Genomic DNA, 13,472 nt, shown 5'->3' on the forward strand with positions numbered 1-13,472 from the left:
CATCTGTGAAAAAAAGTAGTCGACGTTTCAGGCCGAGACCTTCGAAACGCTGACTCTACTTCTCTTTCCCCAGCTGACTTCCTCCAGCACCGTGTGTGTTGCTAGTTTCCAATATTGGTTTCAAAAGAACTCATCTTACCATCGCTTTTTCCATCTTGCTTCAAGTAACAGTTATAAAATATTCCCTTCGCATCATGGGTCCAGGCCATGCAGCTGAATTTCACTCGTTCCAAAATATCTGAAAGTTCTGTGGCACCATCAACTTTTAAGAATTTAATCTTTACCCAATCTGATCCACTTGTACTTAGTCCATATGCAAAGTATTCACCATCTTCAGTGAATGCATAACCTGTAATCAGAAGTAAATGGAATAATTGAAACAAATATGTATTTAAAAAAGACAGATGTTCAAAAATCGTGCACAAGAAATCCTCAGAAAAGATCAATCAAGTCAATGTATCATTAGGCACTTTTCCCTGCCCCTGTTTAGTTTCAAATATACAAGCACTTGTAAACTCTTTGACATCTGCCAAACAGACATTCACAATAACTACAGTTTGCTGCTTGCTTCATAGTGTTGGTCACAATACACCTCAGTCTGCAGTTAACTCTTGCAAACAGACGGCAGAGTTACTTGACATTGCACAAAACAGAACATTAGCTGATTTTTGCTCATTATTTCCTGCTCTCCACACCTCCAACTCCCCACACACATGCCAAGGGAGTTGAAAGGATGCACAGCGACTCCAATGTGCTCAAAGTAATTCTATTCACAGGCACCAAACAAGAGAACTAAAACCAAGTTGAAAAATGTCTATAAAGATCATATCATAGTCATGGTCATACTTTATTGATCCCAGGGGGAAATTGGTTTTCATTACAGTTGCACCATAAATAATAAGTAGTAATAAAACCATAAATAGTTAAATAGTAATATGTAAATTATGCCAGGAAATGAGTCCAGGACCAGCCTGTTGGCTCAGGGTGTCTGGCCCTCCAAGGGAGGAGTTGTAAGGTTTGATGGCCACAGGCAAGAATGACTTCCTATGACGCTCTGTGTTGCATCTCGGTGGAATGAGTCTCTGGCTAAATGTACTCCTGTGCCCACCCAGTACATTATGTAGTGGATGGGAGACATTGTCCAAGATGGCATGCAACTTGGACAGCATCCTCTTTTCAGACACCACTGTCAGAGAGTCCAGTTCCATCCCCACAACATCACTGGCCTTATGAATGAGTTTGTTGATTCTGTTGGTGTCTGCTACCCTCAGCCTGCTGCCCCAGCACACAACAGCAAACATGATAGCACTGGCCACCACAGACTCGTAGAACATCCTCAGCATCGTCCGGCAGACGTTAAAGGACCTCAGTCTCCTCAGGAAATAGAGACGGCTCTGACCCTTCTTGTAGACAGCCTCAGCGTTCTTTGACCAGTCCAGTTTATTGTCAATTCGTATCCCCAGGTATTTGTAATCCTCCATGTCCACACTGACCCCCTGGATGAAATCAGCAACAATTCTCAAGAACAAATTTTTTTTTTGCAACTTTAGCAATTTCATGAATATAACTTAGCAGCTGAACAATTCTGCAAAGAGAAATGGTTCTTTCCAAAATTCATGGCTTGAGAGTTTTTCAATAAATTCTAATTAAAAATATTTTGATTATTCCAAAATTAATCAAATGAAATGTCAGGCAAAGGTGCAGGGAAAGAGTTAATTGTGATTCCTCATTGGTACATGCCAAAGAAAGATGGAAACTCAAAGACAAGATGGTGTCAGCTTGGAATGTGGTGATTGTCTGGAGATGAGGATCAGTGCACATCCTCGAGATGAGATAATGAAGACCGTTTTCCTCCTTACAGACCTGTTGTCTCTGTTTTCCTATATTAGGTGTCTGGGCTGAAGTTTGGAAGGGATAAGGAGATCCCACCAAGGGATTTGAAAAGTATTGGAGTGATAATTATGTTTGAAGGAATCTTAAAGGGCATAAAAAGAGGAAGGGGTGGAGGGAGAGCTCCATCTTAGGCTTGGTTACAACAGGTGCTAGTGCTATGAGTTGGAGATAGAAAGTGAGAAATAGATGCAGAGAGAAAAGGCTGTGTGACAGGTTGTCGGATCTGTGGACATTGTAGAGATCAGCTTATTAAGTGTGAATGATAAGCATTTTCTTTTCTGCTCTACTCATTTGCCATTGTTAGTTTCTCTTTCTGCATTGCATTTGTGCTAGTTCTAAAAAAGTGTTCATTGTGACCTTAAAGTGTTTATTGTGCAGTGCCTCCTTTAGTTTGCAAATACCCTGAGGTGAATCAGGAAAGAACACATAACAAATTTTAAACAAATGTTACATTAGTCTAACAAATCAACTTACAAAAACTAAATCCTGTGCACTCAAAATCTTGAAAAATTTCCAATCATCCAAATCACCATATTAAAAAAACAGCGGATACTTCTGACTTTGTTTGCCATTTGGTTTACTTGGACCATCAGCTTTTTCTCCTCACCTGCTTTTTTTAAATATATGTATACAAGGTTCATCTGCTCCTCTACTAACATACAGCAAGTGTACTTTCACATTCTTACATAAAAGAACCACTATATTACATTTATCACCCACTTTTCATCAACTGATTCCACGAGCTTTTACATTCTTCACAATTATCCACACTGATACATTTGGTCGGGATTAGGCACTTTACTAACCAAACTGAGACACTATCTTTTACTCTTGTCTTGCTTCACCTAATCCCTGTTTGCTCTGCCATTCTTCCTTCAAGTTCATTGTGCAACATCACTATTCCTGGGGATACTGCATAATCCGTATTTCAACCAAGTTGAAAACATCAGCATTTCCTTCCCTGTTGTGTAACTACATTTCTCACTACATAATTGAACATTTCAGTTAGATGTTCCTAAAAGACACAAAACAACATGGTCTGAATAATATATACAAAGATCATATTAGACCTTAATCTCAAGTTTTTAGACATGGTGCAATTATTTTTAAATAATTAGGCATGTATTAATAAACTAATCTCCTGCCTCAAAATTAATGCAATGAGTGCCCCTTTAATTGTATCTTCAGCAGACAAAATTAGAGGACTAACTTACTGATTTGGCCAATGATAGTGGTGTCATCAGCAAACTTGTATGGCATTGGAGCAGTACATAGCCACATAATCATAGGTATAAAGCGAGTAGAGTGGGGGGGCTAAGCTCACAGCTCTGTGTGCACCTGTGCTGACGGAGATCGTGGAGGAGATAAATAAATCACTAACATGAATATTTTCATTTTTCAATGGCTGAATTAAAGAACTGAAGCAACTCTGCTCAGATACTTACGTAAAAAAAAACACCTGTCAAATGTTGTATTAATTGGTTCTGATTTGACAATCACTTAAGGAAATGAAGAGCAGCAGAATTGAAGGCAGAGTGCATTTTTGCACCAGTGAGGTTAATTTTCAAGACTATATACAGTTGACTTGCTGCACTTATGAACTCTCATCATCACATTTGGCGTAAATTTCTCACCATGCATATTAATAACTCTGATGGAGGAATATAATTAGAAACTTGCAGATGGTATCAAATATGGAAGAACAACAAGTCCTGTAAACAGGAAGAGGTTATAACAACTGTGGAAGAACAGTGCATAGGTGTCTCTATACAAAGAGTCAAAAACCATTTTACCATCAGTATTCCATTTGCTTTTTACCACAGGGAGTTCAAAATCAATCAGATGAAATTTGGTTTCTATTCTTACAAGTTTAGAAGGGTGTGTATTTGAGGTCTCTCAAATTGAGGAACCAATATCTATGGAGTGGCGCCCAAGTTGGGATACCTGTTCAATAGCAAGTTAATATTGTAGTTACTTTCCAATATTCTAGATCAGTGGTTCCCAAGCTTTTCTCCGCTTACCGCCCCTTGGTTCCCAGACCACATCCCAGCATTCCCTCTCCCTTTCCAGCTGTTACATAAAACCTACAACGAATTTTGATACACAATGCAGAATGAAAGGAAACAGGAACTGCAAATACAGAGCCGTGAAAAATAATTCCAAAAAATACTCAAATCTATTGTATTTAAAGCCACAAATAAAATTATTTATTTAATTACAGATAATTTTATTTAATTAAAAACAATTTTCATCAATTTTAAAGTGTAAATTAACAAGTTTAGAGCCAACCTTACAACTGTTCACTACTTCATTGCTTTTTCACCTTTCAATGAAACGGATGGGCTTGCTGCAGTGATATCAGCTTCTCAGTATCAGGCTGAATGTCACTCAGGAGTCTCAGATTCCCACGTTCAGTAGCTTGCAGTCTGTTTCATTATGTTGAAAGAAGTTGGGTAACCACACTGAAACCAAGCTCCGCTAAATATGATGGTGAAAAAGCAATAAAGAAAATCTTGACCTTTTTCCACAGCGCACAATAGCATTCAGAGATTTCTTTCTGCAACTGAAAGTCTTGATATGATTTTTTGAACTTTGGCTTCAGCTTGAAGTAATTTTGTAGCAAAAACAGTTCTTCCTCCATCTTTCCTGTTAGTTCCTCATCATGTGTTCAGGAATGGGTTTACTACCCAATCTGGAACTTGGATCAAGAGAAGATCCTGAAATCTCACTGACATGTCTTTCCTTACGCAGCTCACCAAGGTGGGCACAGTATACTTGAAGATCATCATCTGGTATTTTTCCTTCCTATTCTAACTCAGAGGCTCAGAAAATGGAAAATGTCGTGATGGCCAATGTTGCATTTAAATAGTTCACTTGACTGATTTGACTTTTATAAGATTCACATCATTTCCTTGCAATTGAAGTTTTAATTAAACTGTGAATAATTCTGACAAATAAGCAATGCCAAGCCTAATATTCTTGAGTTGATTACTGAATGAAGCATTTGATCCTTCAAAGAATTTTATTAGTTTCATAAGTGCATGAAAGTGTCTCAGGTAGTTTCCTTTGAGAGCCATTTGACCTCTGTATGCAACAACAGCAAGCACTCTAACTGTTCATCACTCTCAATACAAAGCTCTCGAAATAGTCAAGAACTGAGAGCATAGGACTTGAATTTATTTACCACTGTGACAACAGTATTTAATGATTTGTCCAGCTGATCACTTAGGTCCTTTGTGACAAGATATGGTCTGCAAATTACACAGTGAATGATAAATATGCTAGTTACAGCTTTTTTCAAGAAAGTAACAATTCCACAGTGAGGTCTTGTCATTGATGGTGCCCATCTATTGCACAAGCAAGAATGTTGGCAAGCAGAATGTCCTTCTCTGAAAAATTGTTCAACAACCTGAAATAGTGACTCCACCTTCCTATCTGTTTTTAGTCCCCTTGCAAATAACAACTCTGGAACTATGCTTTTATATTTTATTAAAGAACCATAACCACGAAGCAAAGGTTTGTTGTCTGGCAAAGTTCACTCATCCTACTGCAGAGCACATCCTGTTGTCCAAAGTATATTTGTTCTGCTGAGCAAGGTAGATGGCATAACACGTTTTCGTCTTGGAACAGTTGTTGTTCAGTGGAATTGCTTTAATTATTTGGTCTGGTGACTTGTGCAAAACTGTATTCAGAACCTCCCTTACTGCTGGCGGAATTAGTTCTTCTTCAATTGTATGGGGCTTTCCAGATTTAACAATTAGAAATGAAATGATGTATGAAGCATGCAAACCTTTCAATGCTTTGTTGTGAAATGCTGGCAAACATGTTTTGAAGTGCTCCACATTTCTGAAAGCTTTCATGAGGTGATTCAAAATAGGTCAAGTTCTTGTTTGCTTTATCAGAGTGTATTCTCTTCAAGCATTCAAGGAGCCTTCAAATGTGGTCAAGACCATTCAGAAGGGTAGTTTCTGAACTTTATCCCATTGAACGGCAAACCCTAACTCATAGTCATACTTTATTGATCCCGAGGGAAATTGGTTTTCGTTACAGTTGCACCATAAATAATAAATAGTAATAGAACCATAAATAATTAAATAGTAATATGTAAATTATGCCAGCAAATTATGAAGTAAGTCCAGGACTAGCCTATTGGCTCAGGGTATCTGACCCTCCAAGGGAGGAGTTGTAAAGTTTGATGGCCACAGACAGGAATGACTTCCTATGATTCTCTATGCTGCATCTCGGTGGAATGAGTCTCTGGCTGAATGTAGTCCTGTGTCCACCCAGTACATTATGTAGTGGATGGGAGACATTGACCAAGATGGCATGCAACTTGGACAGCATCCTCTTTTCAGACACCACCGTCAGAGAGTCCAGTTCCATCCCCACAACATCACTGGCCTTACGAATGAGTTTGTCGATTCTGTTGGTGTCTGCTACCCTCAGCCTGCTGCCCCAGCACACAACAGCAAACATGATAGCACTGACCACCACAGACTCGTAGAACATCCTCAGCATTGCCCGGCAGATGTTAAAGGACCTCAGTCTCCTCAGGAAATAGAGACGGCTCTGACCCTTCTTGTAGACAGCCTCAGTGTTCTTTGACCAGTCCAGTTTATTGTCAATTCGTATCCCCAGGTATTTGTAATCCTCCACCATGTCCACACTGACCCCCTGGATGGAAACAGGGGTCACCAGTACCTTAGCTCTCCTCAGGTCTACCACCAGCTCCTTACTCTTTTTCACATTAAGCTACAGATAATTCTGCTCACACCATGTGACAAAGTTTCCTACGGTAGCCCTGTACTCGGCCTCATCTCCCTTGCTGATCCATCCAACTATGGCAGAGTCATCCGAAAACTTCTGAAGATGACAAGACAGTCCCCTGTGGAGCCCTAGTGCTGCTGATCACTCTGTCGGACACACAGTGTTGCAAGCACACGTACTGTGGTCTGTCAGTCAGGTAATCAAGAATCCATGCTTCTCCCCCAGCAGAGCAGGGCAGATGGTGTTGAATGCACTGGAGAAGTCAAAAAACATGACCCTCACAGTGCTCGCTGGCTTGTCCAGTTGGGTGTAGACACGGTTCAGCAGGTAGGCGATGGCATCCTCAACTCCTAGTTGGGGCTGGTAGGCGAACTGGAGGGGATCTAACAGGAATTGTATTACTGCGCGATTAGAGTATGAGAATCATTAACACTGTACTACAGTAGTGAATGGCAATAATGCATGGGCTGGCCAGGAAATAACTTCCTCATCCAAATTTCTCATCTGCTAAATATAGAAGTGTCACATTGCTTTTCAACAACTATAATGCGGTTTCAGCAAAGTCTAAAACAATGGTGGGTTAGCAAGAGATGAGCTGATTACGCGATCATTGTTAATTATGAGGCACCGAGGATCCCATGCTTATGAGTAATTCATTTCGTAAATTAAGCCTGTAATCCCTCAGGTGACTCCCTTAACCTTTATCGCCTCATTACAAACTCCCATCGCCCACCTTTGGGAACCAATGTTCTAGATGCTTTAATAACTGCTTTATTAATTATTCACTTCATTACAGAACTAGCAGTATTTACTAATAGAACTAGCAAATGCTGGGTTTTGCCAGAGAAGACCGTACGACATAGGTGCAGAATTAGGCTATTCGGCCCATTGGACTGCCCTACCCATTCCATCATGGCTAATTTATTACTCCTCTCAACCCCATTTTCCTTCCTTCTTCCCATGACCTTTGACACCCTGACTAATCAAGAACTCGTCAACCCTCGCTTTAAATATACCCAAAGACTTGGCCTTCACAGTCATCTCTGGCAAGGGGTTCCATAGATTCGCCATCCTCTGGCCGAAGAAATTCCTGCTCATCTCTGTTCTAAATAGATATTCATCTAATCCAAGGCTGTGCCCTCTAATCCTAGACTCACCCACTATAGGAAACATCCTCCCCACATTAGCTCCATCTAGGTCTTTCAATGTTCAGTAGGTTTCAATGAGGTACCCCTAACTCTTCTAAACTCCAGCAGGTACAGGCCCAGGGCCATCAAATGCTCATAGGTTAACCCTTTCTTTCCCAGAACCATCCCCATGAACATCTTCGGCACCCTCTCCAATACCAGCACATCTTTTCATAGACAAGGAACTCAGAACTGCTCACGTATTCCAGGTGTGGTCTGACCAATGCCTTATAAAGTCTCAGTGTTACATCCTTTCTCTTATCTTCCAGTCCTCTCCAACTGAATGCTAACATTGCATTTGCCTTCCTTATCACCAAATCTATCTGCAAATTAACCTTTAGGAAATCCTGTACAAGGAATCCCAAGTAGTGTTGCACCTCTGATTTTTGAATTTTCTCCCAATTTAAAAAATAGTCTACACGTTTATTCCTCTACTACAGTACATGATCAGAGAAGGCAGGTGTATGGGGTTGTGTAGCAACTGGGATCAGCCATGATGGAATGGCGGAGCAGACTCAATGGACTAAATGGCCTAATTCTACTCCTACGTCTTAAAGTCATACATTTCCCTACACTATACTCCACCTGCCACTTCTTTGCCCATCGTCCCAATCTGTCCAAATCCTTCTGCAGACTTCCTGCTTCCTCAACACTACCTGCTCCTCCACCTATCTTCGTATTATTTGCAAACTTGGCCACAAAGGCATTAATTCTGTCAGCCAAATCATTGACACAAAACGTGAAAAGTAGCGGTCCCATCACTGACCCCTGTGAAACACCACTAGTCACTGGCAGTCAACCAGAAAAGGTCCGCCATATTCCTACTCTTTGCCTCCTGCCAGTTAGCCAATCTTCTATCCATGCTAGTACCTCTTCTGTAATACCATGGGCTCTCATCCTGGTGCTGCACATGAAACTGCTTAACTTGTCAAAGGCCTTCTGAAAATCTAAATAAACAACATCTGGTTTCCTCCCACATTCCAGATAGGTTTATTGGTAATTGTAAATTGTCCCATGCTTAGGTTAGGATTAATCGGGGTCGTGTGTTTCTGGGTTAGCATGGCCTGAAGGGACAGAAGAGCCTACTCCATGCTGTACTGCTAAATAAAAATAAATAATGTTAAGCAATAATTATACAATGTGTAAAACAGTAGCATACAAGTTAATGTACACAAATGAGATATCACTGAAGTAGGCAATATTCATTGGCAAACCACATAAAACCTCATCATTAACAACCCTTTCATCAAAAGGGAAGAGTGTGGTGGTAGGGGCAGGATGCGTCAATCAGTAAGAAAAAAAAATCAGTAGTGCTTAGCTTTGTTCATGATGGTTTGCAAATGAGATGAAGTCACATTGGACTTTGTTTGATCAATCAACTAAGTAATGGGAAATAAGCTTTCCATATAACAAGGAAGCCCCAAATCATCTTCCCGTGACCTTCATCTGAATCATACAGCTCTATATACTGTAACTAGCAGTTTGTGGAACTTACAGACTGGTAGTTCTACTAAACCAGTCAAAATCTGTACAGTCAAGAATTAGTTATAATTCATGAATTGAAGATTTTGTTTTGTATTACAATGTCACTAATAATTTCTAGCAAGTAAAATAAACAAATGTGAAAACATGTGGTATGGTGTCCAACTTCTCAACATATAGGCTGCCACTGGGACACAACCTACAGACACCCATGTACATGTATGAACACCAATAACATCAGAATCAGGTTTATTATCACCGGCACATGACATGAAATTTGTTAACTTAGCAGCAGCAGTTCAATGCAATACATAATCTAGCAGAGAGAGAGAAAATAATAATAATGTAAAACATAATAATAAACAAGTAAATCAATTACGTGTATTGAAGATTTTTTAAAATGTGCAAAAAACAGAAATATTGTATATTAAAAAAAAAACTGAGGTAGTGTCAAAGTTTCAATGTCCATTTAGGAATCGGATGGCAGAGGGGAAGAAGCTGTTCCCAAATTGCTGAGTCTTCAGGCTTCTGTACGTCCTACCTGATGGTAACAGCAAGAAAAGGGCATGCCCTGGGTGCTGGACGGCCTTAATAATGGACGCTGCTTTTCTGAGACACCGCTCCCTTAAAGATGTCCTGGGTACTTTGTACGCTAGTGCCCAAGATGGAGCTGACTAGATTTACAACCTTCTGCAGCTTCTTTTGGTCCTGTGCAGTAGCCACTCCATACCAGACAGTGATGCAGCCTGTCAGAATGTTCTCCATGGTACAACTATAGAAGTCCTTGAGTGTATTTGTTGACATACCAAATCTCTTCAAACTCCTAATATAAGTATAGCCACTGTCTTGCCTTCTTCATGTTGGGACCAGGTTAGATCCTCAGAAATCCTGACACCGAGAAACTTGGAAGTTGCTCACTCTCTCCGCTTCTGATCCCTGAGGATTGGTATGTGCTCCTTCGTCTTACCCTTCCTGAATTCCACAATCAGCTCTTTTGTCTTACTCACGTTGAGTGCCAGGTTATTACCCTCCACTAGTTGGCATATCTCACTCCTGTACACCCTCTCGTCTCCATCTGAGATTCTACCAACATTGGCTGTATTGTCAGCAAATTTATAAATGGTATTTGAGCTATACCTAGCCACAGTCACGTGTATAAAAAGAGTAGAGCAGTGGGCTAAGTACACATCTGAGGTGCGCCAGTGTTGATCATCAGCAAGGAGGATATGTTATCACCAATCCGCACAGATTGCGGTCTTCCAGTTAAGAAGTCGAGGATCCAATTTCAGAGGGAGGTACAAAGGCCCAGGTTCTGCAACTTCTCAATCAGGATTGTGGGAATGTTGGTATTAAATGCAGAGCTATAGTCGATAAACAGCATCTTGACGTAGGTGTTTGTATTGTCTAGGTGGTCTAAAGCCGTGTGGAGAGCCATTGAGATTGTGTCTGCTGTTGATCTATTGCGGTGATAGGCAAATTGCAACGGGTCCAGGTCCTTCCTGAGGCAGGAGTTCAGTCTAGTCATAACCAACCTCTCAAAGCATTTCATCACTGTCGACGTGACTGCTACCTGGCAATAGTCATTAAGGAAGCCCAAGTTATTCTTCTTAGACAATGGTATAATTGTTGCCTTTTTCAAACAAGTGGGAACTTCTGCCCATAGCAGAGAGAGGTTGAAAATGTCCTTGAATACTCCCACTAGTTGGTTGGCACAGGTTTTCAGAGCCTTACCAGGTACCCCATCGGGACCTTCTGCCTTGTGAGGGTTCACTCTCTTTAAAGACATTTTAACATTGACCTCAGAGATTTTAACATTGACCTCTGATGATCACAGGGTCATCAGATGCAGCAGGGATCTTCACAGCTGTACTTGTGTTCTCCCTTTCAAAACATACATAGAAGGTGTTGAGTTCATCTGGTAGTGAAGCATCGCTTTGTAGGAAGTAATGTCTTGCAGATCCTGCCAAAGTTGCCATGCATCTGATATTGCCTCCAGCCTCGCTCGAAATTGTCTCTTCGCCCTTGAAATAGCCCTCAGCAAATCATACCTGGTTTTCTTTTACAGGCATGGGTTGCCAGACTTGAATGCCACAGATCTAGCCTTTAGCAGACGACGTACCTCCTGGTTCATCCACATTCAATTAATTTAACATTATTAAATTCAGAAGTCTGACAGGTATTCAGACACTTGTAGAACTAGCTCCCCCTAACCTCCACTTTTAATAATTCATTTTTCCCTCAAAAGTGCTTTGATACCTTTCATTACTATACCGTGGAGGCATCATTGCTATATTGAGTGATCTTTGTGTATTTTACAACCAATAAACATTCCTAAAAACTGAACTCGTTTGTTGTCTGAGATGGTCTGATTTTCTAACAGTACAAATTTGATTTATTTCCCTCATTTCGCAGAAATTTTAGTTTGTGATATCCTTGATCCTGTTACGCAAAATATTCATTCTGAGTTTATCTCTACTTATCTCATAATCTTGTGGAGGATATTCTTGTACACTTCATGGGGAATCACTGCAAAAAGATTACATCCAAAAGCAACAAGCTGCAGAGATTGGAGACACAGGAAACTGCAGACGCTAGAGGAACTCGGAGGGTCAGGCAGCTCCTCCAGCTTTCAGAGCATCGCTACATTTGTTGAAAACCTGAGACAAAAACAGACGTGCTAGAATTGAGGAGACAGATCAGAATTAGCTTTTCGTGTTGATGACTTTTCAGATCTGAGAAAACGTTTCAGAGAAGGAGGAAGGATGTGGACAAAGAGATGGTAGTGTCGAGAGTTAGAAACTGAATAATGTGGTAGTCCTTGAGGTGATAAAGAGTTGATAACAGTAACTGATCTTGCTGGAGAAAAGACATATAGGAAGTAAAAAGGATGCTGAAAATAGGGTACACAAAATACCAGGAATACTTAAAATATGAAATAATACAATGTTTGAAGCACCCTTCGGGTTAGGTAGTAGTTCAGTCAATGACCTTTATCAGAACTAAAAAATTTAGAAAATAGAAAACCTACAGCACAATACAGGCCCTTCGGCCCACAAAGTTGTGCCGAACATGTCCTTACCTTAGAAATTACTAAGGTTACCCACAGCCCTCTATTTTTCTAAGCTCCACGTACCTATCCAAAAGTCTCATAAAAGACCCTATCGTATCCGCCTCCACCACCGTCGCTGGCAGCCCATTCCACGCACTCACCACTCTCTGAGAAAAAAAAACTTACCCCTGACATCTCCTCTGTACCTACTCCCCAGCACCTTAAAACTGTGCCCTCTTGTGGCCATTTTAGCTCTGGGAAAAAGCCTCTGACGATCCACATGATCAATGCCTCTCATCATCTTATACACCTGTATCAGGTCACCTCTCATCCTCTGTCGCTCCAAGGAGAAAAGGCCGAGTTCACTCAACCTCCTCTGCACCCTTTCTATGGTTTCCACATCCTTCCTGTAGTGAAGCGACCAGAACTGAGCACAGTACTCCAAGTGGGGTCTGACTAGGGTCCTATATAGCTGCAACATTACCCCTCGGCTCCTAAATTCAATTCCACAATTGATGAAGGCCAATACGCCTTCTTATCCACAGAGTCAACCTGCGCAGCTGCTTTGAGCGTCCTATGGACTCGGACCCCAAGATCCCTCTGATCCTCCACACTGCCCAGAGTCTTACCATTAATACTATATTCTGCCATCATATTTGACCTACCAAGATGAACCACCTCACACTTATCTGGGTTGAACTCCATCTGCCACTTCTCAGCCCAGATTTACATCCTATCAATGTCCCGCTGCAACCTCTGACAGCCCTCCACACTATCCACAACACCCTCAACCTTTGTGTCATCAGCAAACTTACTAACCCGTCCCTCCACTTCCTCATCCAGGTCATTTATAAAATTATGAAGAGAAGGAGGTCCCAGAACAGATCCCTGAGGCACACCACTGGTCACCAACCCCCATGCAGAATATGACCCGTCTACAACCACTCTTTGCCTTCTGTGGGCAAGCCAGTTCTGGATCCACAAAGCAATGTTCCCTTGGACCCCATGCCTCCTTACTTTCTCAATAAGCCTTGCATAAGGTACCTTGTCAAATGCCTTGCTGAAATCCATATATACTACATCTACTGCTCTGC

At 41.1% G+C, this 13,472-nt stretch overlaps 1 protein-coding gene across 2 annotated transcripts in view; it reads right to left on the minus strand.

Annotated features, from left to right (window-relative positions):
• The window catches only part of LOC140189352 (prolyl endopeptidase-like), a 179,758-nt gene that overhangs the window by 132,389 nt on the left and 33,897 nt on the right, over positions 1-13,472 (minus strand). For both annotated transcript variants that reach the window (XM_072246100.1, XM_072246107.1), the window contains exon 5: positions 140-349. In XM_072246100.1, the coding sequence (XP_072102201.1) occupies positions 140-349 (210 nt within the window). The remainder of the gene's footprint in view (positions 1-139; positions 350-13,472) is intronic.

The sequence above is a fragment of the Mobula birostris genome, chromosome 2, assembly GCF_030028105.1.
Source record: "Mobula birostris isolate sMobBir1 chromosome 2, sMobBir1.hap1, whole genome shotgun sequence".
Classification (NCBI taxonomy): domain Eukaryota; kingdom Metazoa; phylum Chordata; class Chondrichthyes; order Myliobatiformes; family Myliobatidae; genus Mobula; species Mobula birostris.